Source organism: Mercenaria mercenaria, chromosome 1 (assembly GCF_021730395.1).
Source record: "Mercenaria mercenaria strain notata chromosome 1, MADL_Memer_1, whole genome shotgun sequence".
Lineage (NCBI taxonomy): Eukaryota > Metazoa > Mollusca > Bivalvia > Venerida > Veneridae > Mercenaria > Mercenaria mercenaria.
In genome coordinates, this window is record NC_069361.1 from 83,803,347 (window position 1) to 83,824,707 (window position 21,361).

Genomic DNA, 21,361 nt, shown 5'->3' on the forward strand with positions numbered 1-21,361 from the left:
ATCTGCTGGAAACAAAATAGTCAAGCAATGGACTAACCGATATGAGCAAAACAACATACCCGCCATTCTTAAAAATGGGGTAGGGAATTGATGATGTAGCAAGAGCTGTTTGTAAAACACTTCTGCCCCCACCCCCTCCCCTGGATGGGTTACCAAATTTTCAGTTCCCGTGTTCACTATGACCTTGACCTTTGACCTACTAGCCCTAAAAAAATCGGGTCATAAGCCCAATCATGTTATCAAGTTTGAAGATACTGGGTGAAGTGAATCTAAAGTTATTGAATAGAAATGGTTTTCAAGGTTCAGGCTCCTGTGGTCTGACTTACCGATCCCAAATAGTTGGGGGTCATCAATTCATAAGCCTAATCATGCTATCAAAGTTCAAGGTTCTGGGTCGAGTGGTTCTTAAGTTAATGACTGGAAAATGTTTTCAAGTTTCAGGTCCCTGTGATCTTTACCTACTGACCACCAAAATATTATGGGTCATCTACTTCATAAGACCAATCATACTATAAAGTTTGAAAGTTCTGGGTCAACTGGTTCTTTTTTTTTGTTCAAGCCCCTGTGATCTTGACAAACTGACCCCAAAAATGTAGGGGTCACCTGCTTTCTTAGATCTTGCTACCAAGTTTGAAGGTTCTGGGTCAAGTGATTTTCAAGTGATTGGGCAGAAAAGGTTCGGGTCTCTATGGCTTCGACCTTTTACATACAGACACCAAATCCTATAGTGTACTGCTTCATTAGCCCAATCTTGCTACCAAGTTTGAAGGTTCTTGGTCAAGTGGTTAAGTTACTGGGTTGAAACCATTTTCAAGGTTCAGGTCGCCATGACCTTTACATACTGACCCCAAAAACTATAGGGGTCATCTACTCCATAAGCCCAATCACAGTTCCAAGTTCGAAGGTACTAGGCCAAGTGTTTCTAAAGTTATCGGACTGAAACAATTCAGTCTACTGGACGAACCAGTGACCCAACTGGTGCAAAGCAATATACCCCCTCTTCTTTGAAGGGGGGCACAATTACAGAACTAATGATTCTGCAGTCAAACTTTGTTATAAAAGCTCATATTCACACACTCCAGTAAAAGACCAGTTTAACAGACTATCTACAAGACTTTTGAACCAATCTTCACAATAAGTTTCAGGAAGTTTCACATGGTAAATTGTATGTACAGCCAAACTTTGAAAACCCAGTCTGAATAAAGAATAAAACACCTGCTATGGAACATCACTACTTTCTCCCCCATTAACAAATAACAATTTAACTGATTACAAGATCACCTGTTTTCTGGTTGTATCTGTATGGAGACTTGATAGTACACAAAGAAGACCAGAATACAAGCATTTTCTTTCACATTTTATTTCAATAAAAACTTACAATGATGATCTAGGTGATAACATGCCTATATTTACAGTATGATTTTTGTTCAACTGAAGAGATTCCCAGTATGACTTCTAACTACCTAACTTGCTGACTGCTTTTAAAACGGGACCAAACATTTGACAGCAAATTAATGAACAATTATGGTGCATCAGAAATACATTCTGATACAACAACAGATAAAAAGGTTTCACAAAGTAAACATGGAATGAGCAAGTGTCAGAATGACTACTTCAATTATTCTCATAAAATGAATGCTATTTCAATGATATGACTTTTTAAAGTTTGAAGAACTATATTGCATCCATGTGTGTGCATGTGCTGGTATACAAACGTGAGTTTTTAAGTTTCATCTTCAGAAGATTAAAGAACTTTGTTTTAAACACTACCGGGTACTTTTGTCTTTAAGATTTCAGAAAAAAAATCCCGTTTCCCCTGGTGTTACAATACTGTTAAATGTATAATATAGTATGCAAAAATGAATAGTAACTGGATTTTAAGTAATGAAAATCCACAAAGAAGCATAAATCTGCATACCATCAGATTGATGTCCCTTTTCTTACTGAAACTGGGAACTAGATCTTTACACATTAGTCAATGAAAATTTAAAAGATAAAAATGCTATTCCACGAGTTTAAAGCAATTCTTTTTTTTTTCAAAAATAAGTCTGTTAAATGTGTGGAAAGGTATTTTATTTTGTTACAGTGAGATATACCTAATAGTTGCTAGACTGCACATTATAGCTTTATGTAAAAAATACCAAATGAGTGATATTCAATTACAACATATTACTAATTGGTTATTATGCCTACAGATGTCCTTAACCTCATCACAATTTTCAAAACTATTTGCAATGTCAATAAAAGGTAGTATATCAAATGTAGTATTAATTACATCAACAAATTTTGAAAAAACTAAATGCCTAATCTTCAACATAATTTTATGCTGTAACTAACTCAGTAAACAGATTTTTTTTCTACATATAAGTTATTATATTTGTTTCAGATTTAACACCGTGTTTCAACAGTATTTCAGTTGTTCAACTGCTGGCAGTTAACCTAACTGATGTTCCTGGATTCTGTAACAGTACAAACCAGTTCCCTGCAAGTAACTGCCAACTTCCCCCATAAATCAGAGGTGGACGACGAATGATTTTAGAAATAATGTCTGTCAAATTATCAAGAACATACGCCTCGCCCAGGGATCAAATACACAACCTCATGATTCATGTACCTACATTCTTCCTATTGAGCTAAGCGGGCTATTTTAATATATCCATGCTACAGAGAAGTGACTTAATTACTTTATTTATCCATTTTTTTCGACTATTACTAATATACCAAAGAATTCTCTTAATTCTCAAAAAAAAAAAAAAAAAAAAGAATGAAGTTTATCTCTTTTTAACAAATGACCATTGTCTCAAAGTCTGATGCATGTCCACAAGCACGCTGCTGTAAGGATAACAATTATTTCTGTCAGTAAAAAATTACAAGTAAACGAATAACAACTTTTCATCAATGATGTAAAACATTACGACCCATTCAAATGGTGGGAGGCCTTATCACTCTATGAATACTGTTGCATACACAAGATTAAACATTGTGATCAAACTTACCTCAAAATCATAAAAACAAACAAACATGTAAGTCACACTGAGACATAACAAAATGAAATTGTTGTAAACTGAGAGGCTGAAATATTAAGTCTGCCCCAGTATGTGTAAAAAATTTATTATATATTTTATATAATTATATAAGGTGACTGCAGTGTCTAAAAAAACAAAATATAAACTAGTGGGAAGTACTGTTATATAATAATAATTTTACCACAGCTTGTGCCACCTAATTGTGTAGCTCAGTAGCTAAATCAATGTACATTTACATGTAGCGAGACAATTAATCCCCAACACTTATTTGAGAACATGCTATTTCTACATGAAATTGTAGGTACTTTTTATCTCAACCTCTCACTGCTACATATGTATGAATGGAAAAATGTATGAATGTTAAGAATGGTAATTTCAAGTTCAATTATCATCCCGGTCTTCATCCTTCATATCTGGTGACTTTGACCTTGTTTTTGACCTTGACCTGGATCTCTTTTCTGATCGTGACCGTGACCTGGATCTCTTTTCTGACCTTGACCTACTTCTGCTCCTGCTGCTTCTGTTTGACCTGCTTCGGCTCCTGCTTCTAGATCGGCTGCGAGAGCGCGTCCTGCTGCGACTTCTGGATCGAGACCTACTTCTACTGTAGCTGTAAAATATAGTAAACACTCATGTCATCCACAACAGCAAGAAAGATATATATATATACAGTCGAATACCGTTACCTCGATATTCAAGGGACTGTAAAAATTGCATCGACGTATCCGAAGTTCGACGTAACGATATCGACTATCTGAGACTTCTTTGTACTTGTGTTGGACGTCTATATTGTCAGTATATCCAATGCATTTTTCAGAGGGTTTGAAAGGGAAAAAAAATAATATAAAACGTAAATGCGATCTTAATTTCATTTACAATTAAAACACATCTTGATTAAATACATACATACAACTTTTTAATTTTTCAAAATATACATTTAAACATTATCATTTTTATTCCTTCCCTAAGCAAGTCAGAATGCAGCGGTAACGTTCCTAGTTGAGTAATCATTTTGACTGTGATTCAATAACGAAAATTTGCCAGTAATAAGCACATATTGTTACTCAATCCTAAATGGCAGAATTTTACTCCGTCAAACAGAAATTATTTCATCAAAACAGTTCTTATATTTGAAAACAGCTTTCCTGCTTGCACGGTGTTTTATAACGCTTATTATTGGGAATTAAATGCAAACTTCCTGACATTTAAATTGGATTAAAGATTATATAACAAACAAAACAAACACACAAACTAACTTGAATATGATTAATACATCGCCGGACAACAATAGGTTGATTTTCACACCTTACAAATAGCATGGATATTTTTTGACAAGCTGTGATATCGACGAAACCAGTTGTAAAAACAGTACAGGTATGTTGACCGGACTGAAAAATCTCATCGAGCTAAACAAAATATCGAGCTAATCATATCGAGGTAATGATAAATAATTACATTAAGATAAATAGGGAAAAATCCGGACCGACGCAAACACATCGTACTAACCGGAGTATCGAGCTAACCGATATCGAGGTAACGATATTCAACTGTATATATATTTTATTTTTTTAAGTTAATGTGAACTTTCCATTTGAACTAGCCTTCACAACAAACTGTAGACAAATGTAAGATATCTAATAATTCTACTAGATCTATATCTTTTTTTTCTTTATTCATTTAAATTGTAAGAAATAAATACATCAATCTTTTGCTTATAATTCAAAGATTAACTAAGATGTGTCCATAGGACACAGGTGCCCCAACTTCCTGCCACTGAACATGGTTTCTGATTCCAGTGTGGCAACAATTCCCCCTAAACAATCAAATCCAGTGCTTTATATCCCTTTCATTGACAGTAATGTATTTTTGATATATTCAAATGCAAATAAAAGTACTTCTATTACTATATATTCATAATTATGAAGGGCACCAGCCATGGTCTTTATATCCAAGATCATTTTTTCCATCAATCAAATTTCATGAAATCAGCTACCTAACCAACCTTTGCTACACCAATTTATACCAAATTCTAATCAAGATTAACTGATGTGGAAAGTTTATTTTATTTCCAACATTACACACCAGGTGACTGGATATCTATCTCTTAAAATCATTAAACCCAGTGGGGCTCAAACCAAAGTCAGCATACCCCTTAACTTCTATATCAATGAGGTTCAGCAATACATAACAATACGGTATCATTATTTCATACCTTCTCCTCCTCCTACTTGGTCGATCTTCAATCATCCTGATCTTGCGCCCGTTAATCTCTGTCCCATCCAACTTCTCAATTGCTCGTTTCATATCAGCCTTCGAGGTGAAATCAACAACGCTGAAAACAGAGAGAAAAAGTTTTGTTTTACCTAAACATTATTTAATTTCCATAACTTAGTTTCCTATAAAAAAAATTGTGTGCGTTACACAATATTGTAAACATTGCAAGTTCTATACTTTATCTACATATAGCAAATTTCCTCTATCAACATAGCTTACACTAGGTGGTTGAGCAGCATTTGCAGGAACCAATATATTGTATTGACAAAATTTCACTGGTCAACTGTTCGAATGTGAGGATTGCCTATTTCCTTGACAGCATGAAGGTCTCTAATACCAGACAAGAGAAGGTGGACAGTCTTCTATCATATCTTTATGGCGATTCCTTAAAAGTGAAACTAACCTTTTGATTCATAGTTTAAAAGTACTCTACCTGTAGAGCTAACTGCTCAGAACTTGTTTTATAAAATATTAAATCCTCTTTACTTACCCTTCATTTTTCCTCTGTTTGTGTGCATCAGCATAAGTTACTTCCCCAGATTGTCGCATATAATCCTTTAAATCCTAAAATACATAAATAAACTAGACTATATTAAACATCCAGTAACTCAGTAAAGAGAATATGTTTCAGTAAGAAGTAAAGCATGAAGGTCCAATGTTTTTCACAGAAAAAAGTAAGATACAGCAGTCTGAAAAAATCTACTTGCCAAAACAGTGACAAAAGCATTTTTGTGTGTATTATTTTCATAAAATTGAAAAAAAAAGGAAAAAAAAAAGTCCAATGAAATTTGGAATTGTCAAAAAATTCTTTTATGTTCAAGCATAAATGTTTTAAGCCAGTTTCAAAGCAAACTTGTATATATGCACATTACCCGTTCAATTACCTACAAACTTCAATGTAACATCAGCTAAGTTATCATCATCTATCATCATTTAAACATCAACAGAGAATGATCATCATGAGAAATCATCATCGTCTATCATCATTCATCATCGTCTAACATCAACTTCAGAGACAGAGTGAAACACATCACACACTGGGAATGATCAGCCAGAACCTTATTGCATTTCCCCTAATTTGTGCCTCATCTGAGCAAACAACCAGATCTTTTTCCCTAATTTGTGCCTCATCTGAGCAAACAGCCAGATCTTTTTCCCTAATTTGTGCCTCATCTGAGCAAACAACCAGATCTTTTTCCCTAATTTGTGCCTCATCTGAGCAAACAGCCAGATCTTTTTCCCTAATTTGTGCCTCATCTGAGCAAACAACCAGATCTTTTTCCCTAACTTGTGCCTCATCTGAGCAAACAGCCAGATCTTTCTAGTTTCCCCCATCAGAGCGCTTCATTCATCAGCTGATAACATCCAAGGGCCTCGTCAAATTTGCTGCTTTAATTTAAATCACTGTTTCTTCCTTAAACTGTATGTGTAATTCGTTTTCTTCAAAAAATGCTCCAAACTGTATCCTACTAAGTTACTAATCAACTTGTACTTACTATAAAGATTATTGTTTATATGTAACAAAATTTTGTTGAAAAAGTGGTTTGAATTACAGAATCAATCCCAGAAAAGAACTTTATCAAGTACTCAATGCAAATGTGCTGGTTCCTAACACAAAAGTAGTTCTAGAGAAGAAACAGTGATGGAGAATGATGACATCCGAGTCTGGGACCAGGCAGCAGCTGTTTAAGACAACCGGACATCAGCCGAACATCAGCCTCTGATATTTACTGACCCCCTCTCACATCTCATCTGACAACCAGTGGTTCCTCTTTATATATAGAGCAATAAATCTATGTCAGTTAATTCATCAAAATCAACACTACTCATATTTAAATCTGAAAAGTTTGACGGATGTTTCCTAAAAAAATTTCTATCAATATTTGTTTTTCTATAATCATAAAGTAACCAATTCGGATCTGCTTTCTTACAATAATGTACTCTACTCTATATCAAATTTGGTAAAAGATAAATGTGAAGCAGAGATGAAATTAATCTTTACAAAATGTAACCATACTGGAAAGTGTAGAATTCCTGTATATGTAACAGCAACATTTATAATACTGCTACATTGTTTCTACCGGTAATAGAATAATAAATATTTAAGGTGGCTGACCCATAATGAAAATCTCAAATTCCATTCCGTTATATACTCTCTGCATGTCTATGAAATTTCAGTATTACCTAACTTGCACTTCTTTTAATACTGAATTGTAGCTTGACCTCACACCGATTAAGTGAAACAATTTTACAGTTAGATGTAGTTAGGTGCATTTCAATACTTAGCATTGTAGCATTTGAACTTGAAAACAAGAACGTACAAGAATCTTGATATCTCGTTCAATCAGTTTCATCACAACCATAACTCCCAGAAGTTTTTTTATTGGTTACTTTATGCATAAGAAAAATTACCATAGCTTTTTCCTATGAACATCAATAGTTAAGAAGCTTGAAGGTATTATCTTACTCATTACTGAAAGAAAACTTGTTTAATATTTCACACAGTTTATTACATTGTACATAAAGCTAATACATACCTGCCAGCTAGCGCGGGATGATAGATTCTCAACAATTACTCGGTAATCTGTTCTAGTTGGTGGTCCATATCTATAAACAAATGCAGACTGGTTTTAACAGGCACAAGTAATTTAAAACTGCTTCCTTACAGATACCAAGTAACACTAACAGATGGGCGTTCAACATCAGGGATTAAGGGTGCATGTCTATCATCAGTTGTCATGACAACATTTTTTATACTCCAAAAATCATAATGACTTCAATATAAAACAGGATATCTGCTAACAATCACAGAAATAGGAGACAAAAATTGCAACAGACTGGCTTTTGTGTGTTTTCGTTTTAAGCATCTTTTTCAATAATATTTCAGTCATATACAAGAGCTGTCACTAATGCATTATGGTGACAAATGCATCCGCAGCGCCTTGACCTTTGACCCCAAAGTCAGTAGGGGTCGTGTACTCAATAAGTACTATCAGCATGTGAAGTTTGAAGGTCCTGGGTGCAGTGGTTCGCGAGTAAAGTGCCTTCATGCAAAAAGTTAACATTGTGACGAACGCACGAACTAGCGGACGGACAGTTGAAAACTAATATGCCTCCCTTTGGGGGCACAATAAACGAGTATCTACTTGTAGCAGTGAGTACAATGCCTAATTTTACAGTGCTGCCTCACTGGAATAACACTTCAAAGGCATGTGACCCCACCCAGTCCCATCATAATGACACCAGACTGACTCGTCCCAAACTATCCTCTTAATGCGTCAAGCAAGGAAGCTTCTAGTACCATTTTTTACACCTCTGATATGACTTGGTCAGGTTGTCGAATGACATACCCCATTTGAAGTGGGAACTTAACCACTTGGCTACTGAGGCGGCAAGCTGACTTTTGAAAAACTGTTTCTGCTATACAATGTAAGTAGGAAATCAAAAGTCCACAGATGCCATGGTTTATAAACAAATAATCATCAAATATCCACAGAGGTCATGGTATATGTAGACACATTGTTATTCACAAATAAAATGAAAATCTTAATACTCACTTTGATAGCCAACTAGGATCACGCCTGAAACTTCTGCCACCACCACCACCACCACCGTATCCACGGTCACCACCACCACCATATCCTCCGCCACGATCGCGTCTTGTACCACGTGCATGTTCTATCACAACCCTGCAGCAGACAAAATTTATTATACTCCTCACAAGAAACAGCTTAACAAAATGGAAAAAGAATAGATGACAAAAAAAAATAAAATACTACATGTATATAATAAATTATTTGAAGGACATTATTAGCTCAAAATGTAACAGGCATTTCCACATTTTTTAAGATTTTAATACTTGCAGCTTTTTATCATTAAAACACCCTACACATGTAGTTCTGCAAGAAGGTCCAATCAATTTTATTTATATTATGCATTTTCAACGTTACTTTTCCATTTACAAGTTCAAACAGTTTAGTACCTGAATTTATTATTTACCAATTTGAAAACTTTTTTTTGGTTTGGGTTTAACATCACATCGACACAGTGACGACTTTCCACCTTTTCAGGGTGCTGGAACACCCAAGAAGCCCCACTGAGCATTATTTCAGGAACAAGATGGCATCAAGGTAGAACTATCAACCTAAAGTGATTCAAAGTCAGTGACCTTAACCACTTGGCCATAGAAGCAAATTCTTTACTTGTTAATTAGGCTGTAAGATGGTAACATCAAATAGAATACTGCCTGAATAATAGATATTTAGAATGTGCATGCAAGCAAACACATACTTTCAGTGACTACTTGTGTAACAAATGTGTACAAGTAAATAAAAAGCTTTCTGCTAACCTTTCACCCATAAGTTCTTTACCATTCAATTCGTAGACAGCATCATCGGCATCACGATCGTCTTCAAACTCCTGCAAAGACAACACATTTCTCAATCATAAACAGGTATATCTAACAAACATATTATATCTCTACTTAATACTAGGAATTTTTCTAGAGCAAAATAGCAGGGCGCCGCGCCCTGCCCTTTTCTAGCGCCGCAAAGGCAGAATCACGTGCCGCCAGCAGGCTAAAGGTTAACATAAAATTATAAATCTTATGACACATCAAGTCTAGTCAAATATGCAAATCTCTCTACTCTGGAAAACTAACTTACAACACCTCTGCCTATTTTCACTTACCACAAAACAGTATCCATTCTTCAGCATCACATCTCGAATACGTCCATAGCCCTTAAAGAACCTCTCTATATCTCTTTCTCTAGCATGGTGTGAAACTCTCCCTATATATATACGTGTCCCCATTCTCTGGAAAAAATCAACAGATCATAGTCAGACAGACTGATTGTTGGGTTTAACGAAACAATTATAGGTCATATGGCAACTTTCCAGCTTTTGATGGCGGAGGAAGATGCCAGGTGCCCCTCCATGCATTATTTCATCATGATCTGGCACCTGCAGAGAGCCACAAACATTCCGTAAGCTAGCTGGATGTCTTCCTCATATTCAATGCACCAGGCGAAGCTCAAACCCACATCAGTGAGGAGTAGGGCTGGATCAATATACCAGTATTCAGGAGTGGCAAATTCAATTGTCCGTATTGCCTAGGTTGTCCCAAAGCTTGTACGGACAAGTGAAATTTGACCAGAATAAACTATATAACTATCATAAGGACAAGTATAAAATAGTAATTGACAAAAACGGACAAGAAAATCAAAATCAGATTTCGCCATCCCCGAGTCGGTATATTGACATGAATTGAATATTCATGTTTACACTTTCTTCGTGTATCTATATATCCAGTGACGCCCCTTTTAACACAAAATAAAATTAACCTTCTTCATTTTTTTTTATCACTTTTCACTAAAATATTCATAGAAATTAAAAGAAAAGTAACCTCGGGCCGCCATTAAATCCCAAAAACAGTCACTGCTTTCTTTCTCTTTTTATTTTTGACAGCTAAGTTCAAAGACATCTGCCAACAAAAATTACGTCTCGTGTAAATCAAGCATGTGATTTAAGGAAATTCCGTTTTTTGTTGGTTTTTTATTTTTATTCGCACACTGAGTGGAAACTACTTGCTAAAATGAAATGAAATCCATATGTCACGCTGGTAATATTCCATTTCGGGCGCACCTGCTATGTAATTTTAGTTGCGGGGAATTCCATTTACACGAATGTTGTTACCGTGCGTATTGCTGTTTCCAATAATTAAAGGAATAAATTGAAAGCAAAACAAACTTAAAGATCTGGTATACTAATAAAGGCCTTGCATACGTATTAAGTTCTCGGTCGAAATTTACGATGCAGAAATATGTGCATTTTCCCGATGTATAGCTCCGAAATATAGACCGATACATCTATTAGATAAAAAGATTGTGCTTTAACAATTTTAACTGAGTTCAATTTTTTAGGAGCCCACACAACTAGACATTTTCAGTTTCTCACGGTCATGTTGCCCAAAACAAATAAATATTTTGGACCCGTTATGTTGCAGCTTTGAAGTTATAGGTCCTACTAGCTGTTGTATTGAATCGCCAATAAGTATTGTGTATTGATTCTTCTTTATTGCAATACATATCGTATCGATTTTTTCCAGTCAATACACAGCCCTAGTGAGGAGCAAATTGTTTCCATATTTAGTTAAAATATAACAAAAGCTAGATTTATGAAACTGTAATATTTTGACTTGTCATTAGCATCTGTATTAATGGAACCACTTTTAAAGAAAAATGTGAAAAAGTATTAAAATTAACGTTATTTACCCACTAACTTTAAAGTAATTTTAGTAAATTTTTTATTTGAATTCTTATTTTTCAGCTTCAGCTTTTGTTTGTCAGTTACAGCTAGTCAGCGTTTCAGCTTTTATTTGTCAGTTACAGCTAGTCTATTTTTATTCCTTTACCTTGTCTTAAATGTGTTAACATATATTATTATTATTATTATCCTACTTATTGTAAGTCATGTTTGTTTTAACCATGTCTTATCGTGAAGGGTTCTATTACCGGTGGAAGGGTAATACCAGTGTATTCCGATTTTATTGACATCTCGTTTGTGTAAATTATGTCATCACAAAATTTGCATATCTATGTAAACACAGAGTTCAGGCAGATCTGTCAAAATACTTTGAACCCCCACAATGAGATCTACATGTAAGAATTTTGGCAAAATGTCATTGAAAATACTAAAATCCTGTAAGTTTCAGCCATACATGTGATACATCCCGGATTGTCCGGGATTGTCCCAGAAATAACATACTCGTCCCGGTGTCCTGGAGTGTTGAAATGTCCCGGAAAAATAAAAATACAGAAAACAAAAATAACCCCCCAAAAAACTAGTTCTATAGATTGTTGAATTTTACATTAATAAAGCACAATAAACAGTCCCTGGTGTCACATTGTTTATTCGTAATTATCCAATATCAGTTTCATGTCCTCGAGCGAGACACGTCAATCAACACTCATATTGAATGCGCCCCGCGATTTTTTGATGACCCTGATTAATTTACTGTCAGCTATTTTGATGACCCTGATTATAGTGCATTTTATTTGACCTGGCGGGGCGTGGTTTCGAAGCGGTCCACTACTTTTTTGTGCAGGGTATGTAGTACATGTAACCATTGTAGCATTGAATTTTAGTCGTTGGTTACCGAAGATTACAAAATGAAACACTTATATTGCTCCAAATATTATGCTCGTTTTTTGAGATTACCATTATTTGCATAAGTCAGAGATTAACTCCGCCCTGCCAGGTCAAATAAAACGGACTATATGAACTGACAAAATTATGCAATCAATAACAGTTTTATGATAATTTATTATTAGGAACAATAGCCAAAAATCTCGTTGTTTTTAGCACATAGGCGGTCCTTTATGGAAGAGATGACTGAAAACGGTCAATTAAATGATAATTATTTTAAAAGGTTGTAATCTTTTACATTGTAGATCGATATAAAAATAAAGTTTCTTGTATCGATCAATTTTGATGGTGTCTGTTTTGTTACATTCCTGATAGTTTCTAGAATTCAAGAAAGGTAAAATTAGGGCTACAAATTTGATTATTCAAAATGTCAATCCTATCTTTATCATGAGAAACTGGATAGAATTAGTTACATATTTTGTATAAAAGACGTTTAGACAACGAATATTTACATGATCTGCAGAAAATAGAAATTTGCACAGGAAACGTTTCACCTTCAGAAATAATCAAGATTTTCTTCAATTTGCATGTAAAATAAATAACTCTAATATAAAACTATTAAATAAGTCTCAATGATACTAATTTCATATGAAAATATCCTACAAAACCACTTAAAACCTGTAATTTCTTGCAAATTTTTCCTCAAAATGGCGTGCTTCCTGAAACGGTGAATATGTGAAAATTTTCACACGTGAGAACCACAAATTACTGAAAGTGAAAAGATATTTACGCAGAAAATTTGTTTAGATTACTCGTATACTATAAAGAATTGTTGAAAGCTATTTTGTTGGTAGGTAGCCTAATGTTTATTTATCATTGTGGTTAAATTTGGCCGCCGAATCACAGAAAAGAATGACTCTTGGCCACGTATTTCACTGTTTTCAACAAACCGACTTGATCAGTTGATTCTCCTTGACTTTAAGTTTAGTAAAGCATTCGATAAAGTTTCTCACCTAAAACTTCTCTTTAAACTTCAGGAACATGGAGTTAACACCGTCACCATCAACTGGATTCATTCTTTTCTCATCAGCAAGTCGTCTTGGGTGGAAAATCATCAAAAGTCCCGGTTACATCAGGGGTCCCCCAAGGTTCAGTACTTGGTCCTCTTCTCTTTCTTCTTTATATTAATGATCTTCATGAATCTCTCTCTTCACCGGTCCGTCTTTTTGCTGATGACACTGCCGTTTACCTTGTGATCAACAACAAGCAAGACTGTTCCATTCTCCAACAGGATCTAGATAAACTTGTGTTGTGGGAGGATGCCTGGGAGATGGAGTTCAATCCAAGCAAGTGTGTTGTCATTCATATATCTAAAAGTACCAAATACAAAATTCAGTTCAATTACACCTTACATGGCCAAACATTAGAATCAGTACCCAGTGCAAAATATCTTGGAGTCAATATATCTGAAGACCTTTCACGGAATCAACACATAGAGCAAATAACATCCAATGCAAACAAAACATTAGGATTTTTATGTAGAAATATCCAGACTACAAACCAACATATTAAGGAAACAGCCTATAAGACCATGGTTAGACCGCAATTAGAGTATGCCTCTACAGTCTGGAGCCCCCACACAGATACCAACATTGATAAATTAGAAAAAGTTCAAAAAAGATCAGTTAGATGGGTTAAAAATAATTATTCTACCTATGACAGTGTCACCAGCATGCGGAACGAGTTCGGTTGGCAGAGTTTACAGGACAGACGTGACCTGGCCCGACTGACCATGTTTTATAAGATCATGTATGGTTTAGTTGCGGTACCAGTTCCATCTTACTTAGAAAAGCCTGTGAGAATGTCGCGGCATAGGCATGAACTCTCCTTCCGTCAAGTCCATACTGAAGCAAATTATTTCAAATACTCCTTCTTCCCTTATACTGTTGTGTTGTGGAACCACCTGCCTTCTCAAACTGTACTCCAACCTGACCTTGAGGGGTTCAAACGATGTCTTGACCCCTTGGTCCTCTCTTACCACCCCTGAACTCACAAAACGGATGTTTTTAAACCCTTTTAACTTGTGAATATTTCATCTTACTTAACACTTCCACACTTTTATCTTCTTTCTCAATATCTTCATTTTTGAAGCCTTCCTTTCACTGCTTTTAAACCAACTTTTATCTGGTTGTGACGCGCAATCCGGCTATTATACCTGTGAGGGGAGTCCAGCCGTATATAAAGATAGATAGATAAATTTCACTAGACACTTCACATGAAACATTGCACAACTGAGAACTAAATTCACTTAAAGTTTGAACCGTTTCACAGTCACTTTGATTAGCTGGTACATCATAATGCTCAGGAATTCAGTCCATGCACAGCCATTTTGAACAAGTGGAGATTTCTTCAGCATTGCGCTTGCTAGGTTGACCAACTGGACATTTTGGCGGTGCCTTAGGGAGTGGCAAAGTTTTCCATGAAATAGGAATCGCTTCCTCGACGGTCTTGAACGTAACAACAAATTTATCTATTTTGTGTACTGACTTAATTCACATTAATTTTATTCTGTCTTGAAAATCTCACACTTTTTTTATTTGTTGGAATGATTTACTCAAATGAACAACACATACTGGTCACTGGGAAATAAGGAATTATTATTGGCCGTAAATAAAGCATAAAATCAACTCTTATAAAACAAAAGGAAAACAATCTTATGTTTTCAGTGACTCACTTCTCAATTTAAGTTTTTACAACACTACATCTCAGAAATTTTAAGAACCGAGGCGATCAGACAGTGATGTGCCACATGGCGCAAAAACATGACATAATGCAATGACAATCTCGGGCATCTATACCACTTTGATATCCACTTCAAATGTTATGATACCGACACACTTCTTTTAGCTCTTTGCAGGGGTGTTAATTGCTGATGAAAACAAGGGCACATACTTTAACACTTAGTTTATAAACAAAATAATTACCGATAATTGTTAACTTTTTTTTTTCACTTTTAACGTAGGGGGTGAGAGTTACCCGATGATGATATTGCGTCCATATTTTTGGGACGCTTTTCAAAAGAATTATTTTTTGGGAAAGAAGTCTTGGGACAGTGAAAAAAATTATTATTTCATGCTGTCCCAACACTTTGGGAAAGTATGGTATGACAGTTTACAAAAGAGTTCGAATATTCCTGTGCAATTTTAAAACAATACTGCATTTCTGAAACTTTTCGGTAGATATACCACGAAATAGATGGCATTTTGTTATTCAAACTCAAACAAACACTTGCTTTTATTAGTATTAGTTTAATCAAGCGTTGGAAATCAATCGACAAGTACGTTACAGAGTTTACGAGGATAGCTGAGCTCACCACGACCTTCAACTACACTATACATAAATAGTTACACAAGTTCCAAGATTTGTGCACTAAAAACCAATCTTCATCAGGTAAAACTCCAATATTACGTGTATAAGTACCTCCTTTCTTGCTTCTCTGATAAACTTCATCAGCAACGGTATCTACTATATCTATGTAATACTCTGTTGAAGTGTAATGTAACTTTTTGTAAAACAGTATATTAATTTCAGCCAATTAAAAGTATGCAAGCCATGTATTCATTTCTTTCCAGTCCCACTATTTTCATTGGTTAAAAAATTGTAAATTTACTTTTATTGGTTCTTTAAGTAGGTCAAAAGTTGGCTTAGACAGCTATGGCTAAAAACCTTTATAAATGACTTCTTCTCAAATACCAGTTGATGGATCTTCATTAAATAAGAATGTACTAAATGTCTCTGCTACTGTTTTCTGTGTAAAATAACATATAAAATTATATGATTTTATCGGCATTTCAAACCTTTCACTTCTTGCAAGACTACCCTTGTCTTGAAGGTGAGTCTTAAGCTGTCAAAAAATATGAAAAGTGGGGTTGACAACTATGCAATGAAACCATGTTCATGTGACTGAAAAACATGATGAATATCGATGAATATTACGCCAAGCATTTACAGATGAGCGTTTCGTTTCTTGTGTGAGGCATACATGTAACTTTTAAGTGCTAAAGGTATTTTATTGAAACTGCATACAAAGGTGGAGGATATTGAGTAGGAAGTGCATTGTACCTCTACAATGCTTACTTTCTGAATAACCTCCCTTTATTTTACTCATAAAACTTTTGGAAGCATCACTCCAAAACTACTGAATGGATTTTGCTAAAACTTTCTGCAATAACTAATTTCATTAAGTTCATAATTTCTAAATATTTCCTCTTTGTAGCTACCTTTTTACACAATACATTTGCTTTTGTTGGGGAATGGCCATGCCCAACATGGCTATTGTTTAATTAGCAGAAATTGTGGGTGCCTCAATGAGAAGGCATGTGGCATGCATGATCTAGGCAGACATGTCAAAGGTCAAGGTCACACTCAGGTGGAGATGGATTTTATAGGTTATGTCTGAAAACTTTGACACACATGGAGCACTTCTGACTTGACTTTTTAACTTGCAAAATCTTTTGAGTCAATGAGGCAATGTGTCAACAAAAATGGGCATCAGAATTCTATCTATATAGTTGATACAAGGGTCTGAAATGGGCTCGGTTGTATACATACAGTTTATTAAAAAACTGTCCCAGGGCCATCTAGGTCTACTTGATTTGTCAAAAACCATAGGTTATGCTAAGGCAGAATTAGCTGCTAGACTTTTTTTTCAAGATACGTAAAATGGCTTTATAGAAACTTGTAAATTTTCACAAAAATGCCATATCAGAAGTTACAGATCATTTAAATGAGTGTCTGAGTGATACAGGGTCATCATGGTTAAAAAGTTGCAGTCATAATTTTTCAGAACTGGTTTAATTTCATGCAGTAGAAAGCAGCAGGTACTGGTAATTCCATAATTTAGATCTCAAAAAATGACTGAATTTGCATGAAACTACTGTATCTTTTTCTTTATTTATATACAGTTACAATTGTTTTGCACTTAGCCTATGTAATATAGATGCAGGGACAGATGAATTCCCCAATATATAAATATATCTGTAGCGAAATTACATGCAATATCAATATAGAGTAATATAATTTGCTAGGCAAGAACTTCTTGAATTGTATTATCAATGCTAGTTATTTGCCTTGAGTAGGCTGTCTTGGGAACCAATACATTTGTACTGGCATTGATGACTGGCAGAATGGATCAATGCAAACCTCCATTTATAGGAGTAATTTTCCCCATGCAACATATGGGATCAGGCTGTTGTACCCAATAGCATTGCAGCAATTAATTACCTGTGTGTTTTTTTTTCTCTCAGTTCTGTGCTCTAAATTAAGTGGATATACTATTTCCATGCTTTTATGGGATTTCTTTTTTTTCAGCTTTGGAGGGGAAAAAAAGGTATTTTTGTTCTAAAATAGTTTGTTAACCAAATGTATTGTATTGTCTATGAAATATTCTTTGGCTGAAAATTTACTGAAACCAGTTATCAAAAACCAGTTTACTGACATAATAATGTAGTTTGCAGTATTGTTTATTCCGTTTGAAGTATAAGACAGTTTTGTCATTGGTGTATTTTGTACAGTTGTATGACAAATGTAAAAACGAGGATGCCATATGGTACATGTTTAATAGTAGTTCAGATAGCATATTTTCCTATAATTATAATGTGTCGTTGATGATTCAGCGCTACATTATTCACATGGCAAGTTTTCCCCAATAGGTGTCGATTTTTTTCTTGGTATCAATTTTTTTCTTTATTTACATAATTATATTGAGTTTCCATATTAATATATAATGAGGTAAGATTTTTCCTATTAATAATGCATGCTGAAAAATGTACAGAATCAATAGTAAAAGTATAAAATGATGAATTTATGGAAGAATTGTAAGGTAAGTTTTATATTTTGTGGGCTGAGCGCGAAACTATTTTATCTTTTTCATTGTTTATATACAGTTACAATAGTTTAGTGCACACTGTCACTGTCACATTGCATAAATAGAAAGAGGAGATATAACGATGTATGATAGGAGCATGGGACTATTTCTTACTTGGACATTCGTTGGGGGATTAAAACTCTCCACAAATCTTTAGAACAGTTGCCAAGTGTACCAGTACTAGTTGTGAAAACTTTCAATATTCGCATTTTACTAAACTGTATCTTTTACAAAATACTAGAACCCCAAAGAAAGTGGTTCAGTTGCAGGGGCCAGTTTCGTATTGCGGTCTGGGTATGTTTTTTTGATAAAATAGGTAGATGCACTTTAAAGGCCTTATATTCAACTGGTTATTTATGATGTTTTTAGAATGAAGGATTCTTGTGGACGAGTAATTGTTGTGTAAAATAATTGAATGCTTGAATCGATTTTCCTAGCTCCGTGTAGACGGTGAGGTCTAAAATCTTAACCTGTGGTAACAGAAGTCAGACGAAAAGGAAACGGTCATCCATCCATCTAGATTCAACTCATATTTGTGAAAAAAGTAAACAGTTATGAGACACTTTTCTTCCCACCATTATTTTCGTCTGTCACATGCTTTAAAAATATACGTATGTTTTAGGTCAATCATTTGCAGATAACACAGTACAGGTTGCACAATGTTTGCATTTTGGGCCATTTTTGCCTCAAAATTTAGTGTCCTGAAACTGGAGTTTTATCATAGAAACAATGAAATTGGCAGGCTGAAAATATCACATGATGAAATGCTAAGTATATGCAATCTTCCCTGGCATTTCTCAAAATTGGATTTTTTATGATTTTTATGGCACTGGTATCAATGCAAATTTGTGGAAATTTTCAAATTTACTGTCTCTTGCCCCCATCCATCCTCACTGTTTTTGCAACAGCATTTTTTAGGGATTTATAGTTATTTCCCTTTGAATGATTGTGAACTTGATAACTTCCCTTTGAGTGATCATGTTATAGGCATGAAGGTAGTAATTCACTGGATATGCTTCCGTGGTCCAATCGAATGTAGTCTGTATCAATATATAGTGCAATTTTTACGCCTAGTAAAGGCCATTTTCATGCCAGATATAAGCTTTATTGATGCTTGTTTTTAAAGCGGAAGTCCGCGGATGATTTTAAGGTACATTATGCTTCAAAAAGTGAGTCAAAGCTGTTTGGTAAAATGAAAGTGAAAGGAGGTATTTCCTGATGTGTACCTACTCAATATTAGCGTTTTCATCACATGTCTCAGTCACGTGACCATGGTTTCACTGCATTATGGTCAACCCCTTATTTTTTTAGTATTTTTTGATTGCCTAAAGACAGACCTTCAAGGCAAGGCTAGTCTCGCAGGAAGTGAAAGACTAGAAATGCTGATAAAAATATGTTATAAATTGTTATTTTTACATAGAAAATAGTAGCGGAGGCATTTAATATACCTCTGACCTTATATTTACTCTTACTTATATATAAATTGGTAACCAGTACATTTTAAACGCTGTAGGATTTGAAATACTGCTGGTGTTGCTATCATGTTTGTTGCTGTCATATGTATTTTGAAAATTAGAAATGACTAATAATAGAAGTATTTTAATAAGGGCAGCCGGGTGAGATGTATACAAAAATTGAATAGTGACATTTACAGCAGCAGAAATAGACTAGAATTATATATTAAATATATTGTCTCTTTTTCGTCTGGCAGTTCATCTGGCCCTTATTTCAAAAGACATCTTCTTTACAAGCACTCAGTCAACTTTATTCACTCTTCTTGGGCATGATGCCTGTACTAGTGACTTGATTGTAAGATTGCATGTTAGTTTGTAGACCTTGGGTGCAAAGTGGCAAGTAAATGTTCCTTCTTCGAAACTAGTGTGAGAATTAAAGATAACAGAAAATATCTGCTTATGACCAATATTTTAAAGTTTTTTAGGGTACTTGGTCAGTAAAAAACATGGATGACTCTGCTGTATTGGAAGCGCCTCGATAGCCTAGTGGTAGAGTGCCGGCTTCAAGAGCGGGAGGTCATGGGTTCACTCTCTGGCTGCGTCATACCAAAGATGTGAAAAATGGTACTTCCTTGCTCGGCGCTCAGCATTAAGAGGATAGTACTAGGACTTGTCATCCCAGTGTCAGTATAATGTGACTGGGTGTGGACTTATGTCACGTGTCTATTGCAAGATATTCCAGTGAGGCAGCACTATAAAGTTGGGCATTGTGCTCGCTGCTACAAGTAGACACCAACATTTACCAAACTTGAAATATCTTTTCAGAAATGATTTATAACCCAAATTGTAATGCCTAAAAACATAGCCACCAGGATGACTGTAAAAATCCTTCAATCTCAAATGGATTCTTCAAAACTATGGCTTCAGCTGGATGAGAATTTTTTTCCTTACATATATGGCTGTTCAGAAAAGCTTGAAAAAATTCACCTTACAACAATCGATTTCCAGATACAAGTTAGCTAGCAAATTACAGCAATTATGACTCCCTTGTTTTAATTAGTTAACTTTGCAGAAAGCAAGTTCTACGAGTAGATATATGCTAATGCAAGGATAACCTGAATTGCACAAAAATATATAATTTAAGCTTGCTTGCATTTTTTGAAGACCTTTTTCCTGCTGTAGATGCTTGACTGATGTTGTTGCAAATTGCAATTTCGCTTTACAGAATTAGCAACAACAGATTGATGTTATTATCCAACAGCTGACACATTTAACCACCATTATTTTTAACACAATATAAATTATAGTAACATATTAATGTATGAAAGTTGAATTGTGTCCATATGTCATTCATTCTAAGGGAGCGTGTAACCTGTCAATGAAAATCAATACATTTTCCAGTATGTTGTAAGAAGACTGCTTCTGATGTCAGATAATGGCACTTTGTTCTGTTATGAAAAATTATAGGGTTTTGGACAGTAACTATTGATGTCGGAAAAAATTGTAAAATCAATTGTTCAGTTTAGAATTCAGCC

The 21,361-nt window shown here is 34.9% G+C and overlaps 2 protein-coding genes across 8 annotated transcripts in view; one reads left to right on the forward strand and one right to left on the reverse strand.

Moving 5' to 3' along the window:
• Positions 1-1,344: 1,344 nt before the first annotated feature.
• Positions 1,345-13,186, reverse strand: LOC123532059 (serine/arginine-rich splicing factor 6-like). 2 transcript variants are annotated; one of them, XM_045313412.2, is made up of 8 exons: positions 13,110-13,186; positions 9,990-10,115; positions 9,649-9,719; positions 8,858-8,989; positions 7,838-7,907; positions 5,791-5,864; positions 5,239-5,358; positions 1,345-3,636 (listed from the first exon to the last, which is right to left on the reverse strand). In XM_045313412.2, the coding sequence occupies exons 2-8, from the start codon at positions 10,110-10,112 to the stop codon at positions 3,408-3,410; spliced, it is 819 nt and encodes a 272-aa protein (XP_045169347.2). In that variant the 5' UTR covers positions 10,113-10,115; positions 13,110-13,186; the 3' UTR covers positions 1,345-3,407. The 2 variants fall into 2 exon arrangements, with proteins under 2 accessions (XP_045169347.2, XP_045169356.2); XM_045313421.2 differs by having other exon boundaries at positions 13,125-13,180.
• A 31-nt stretch (positions 13,187-13,217) lies between these two features.
• The window catches only part of LOC123532089 (calcium permeable stress-gated cation channel 1-like), a 156,243-nt gene continuing 148,099 nt past the window's right edge, over positions 13,218-21,361 (forward strand). For all 6 annotated transcript variants that reach the window (XM_053552706.1, XM_053552720.1, XM_053552722.1 and 3 more), the window contains exon 1: positions 13,218-13,296. The gene's annotated coding sequence lies outside the window, so the exon portion shown is untranslated. The remainder of the gene's footprint in view (positions 13,297-21,361) is intronic.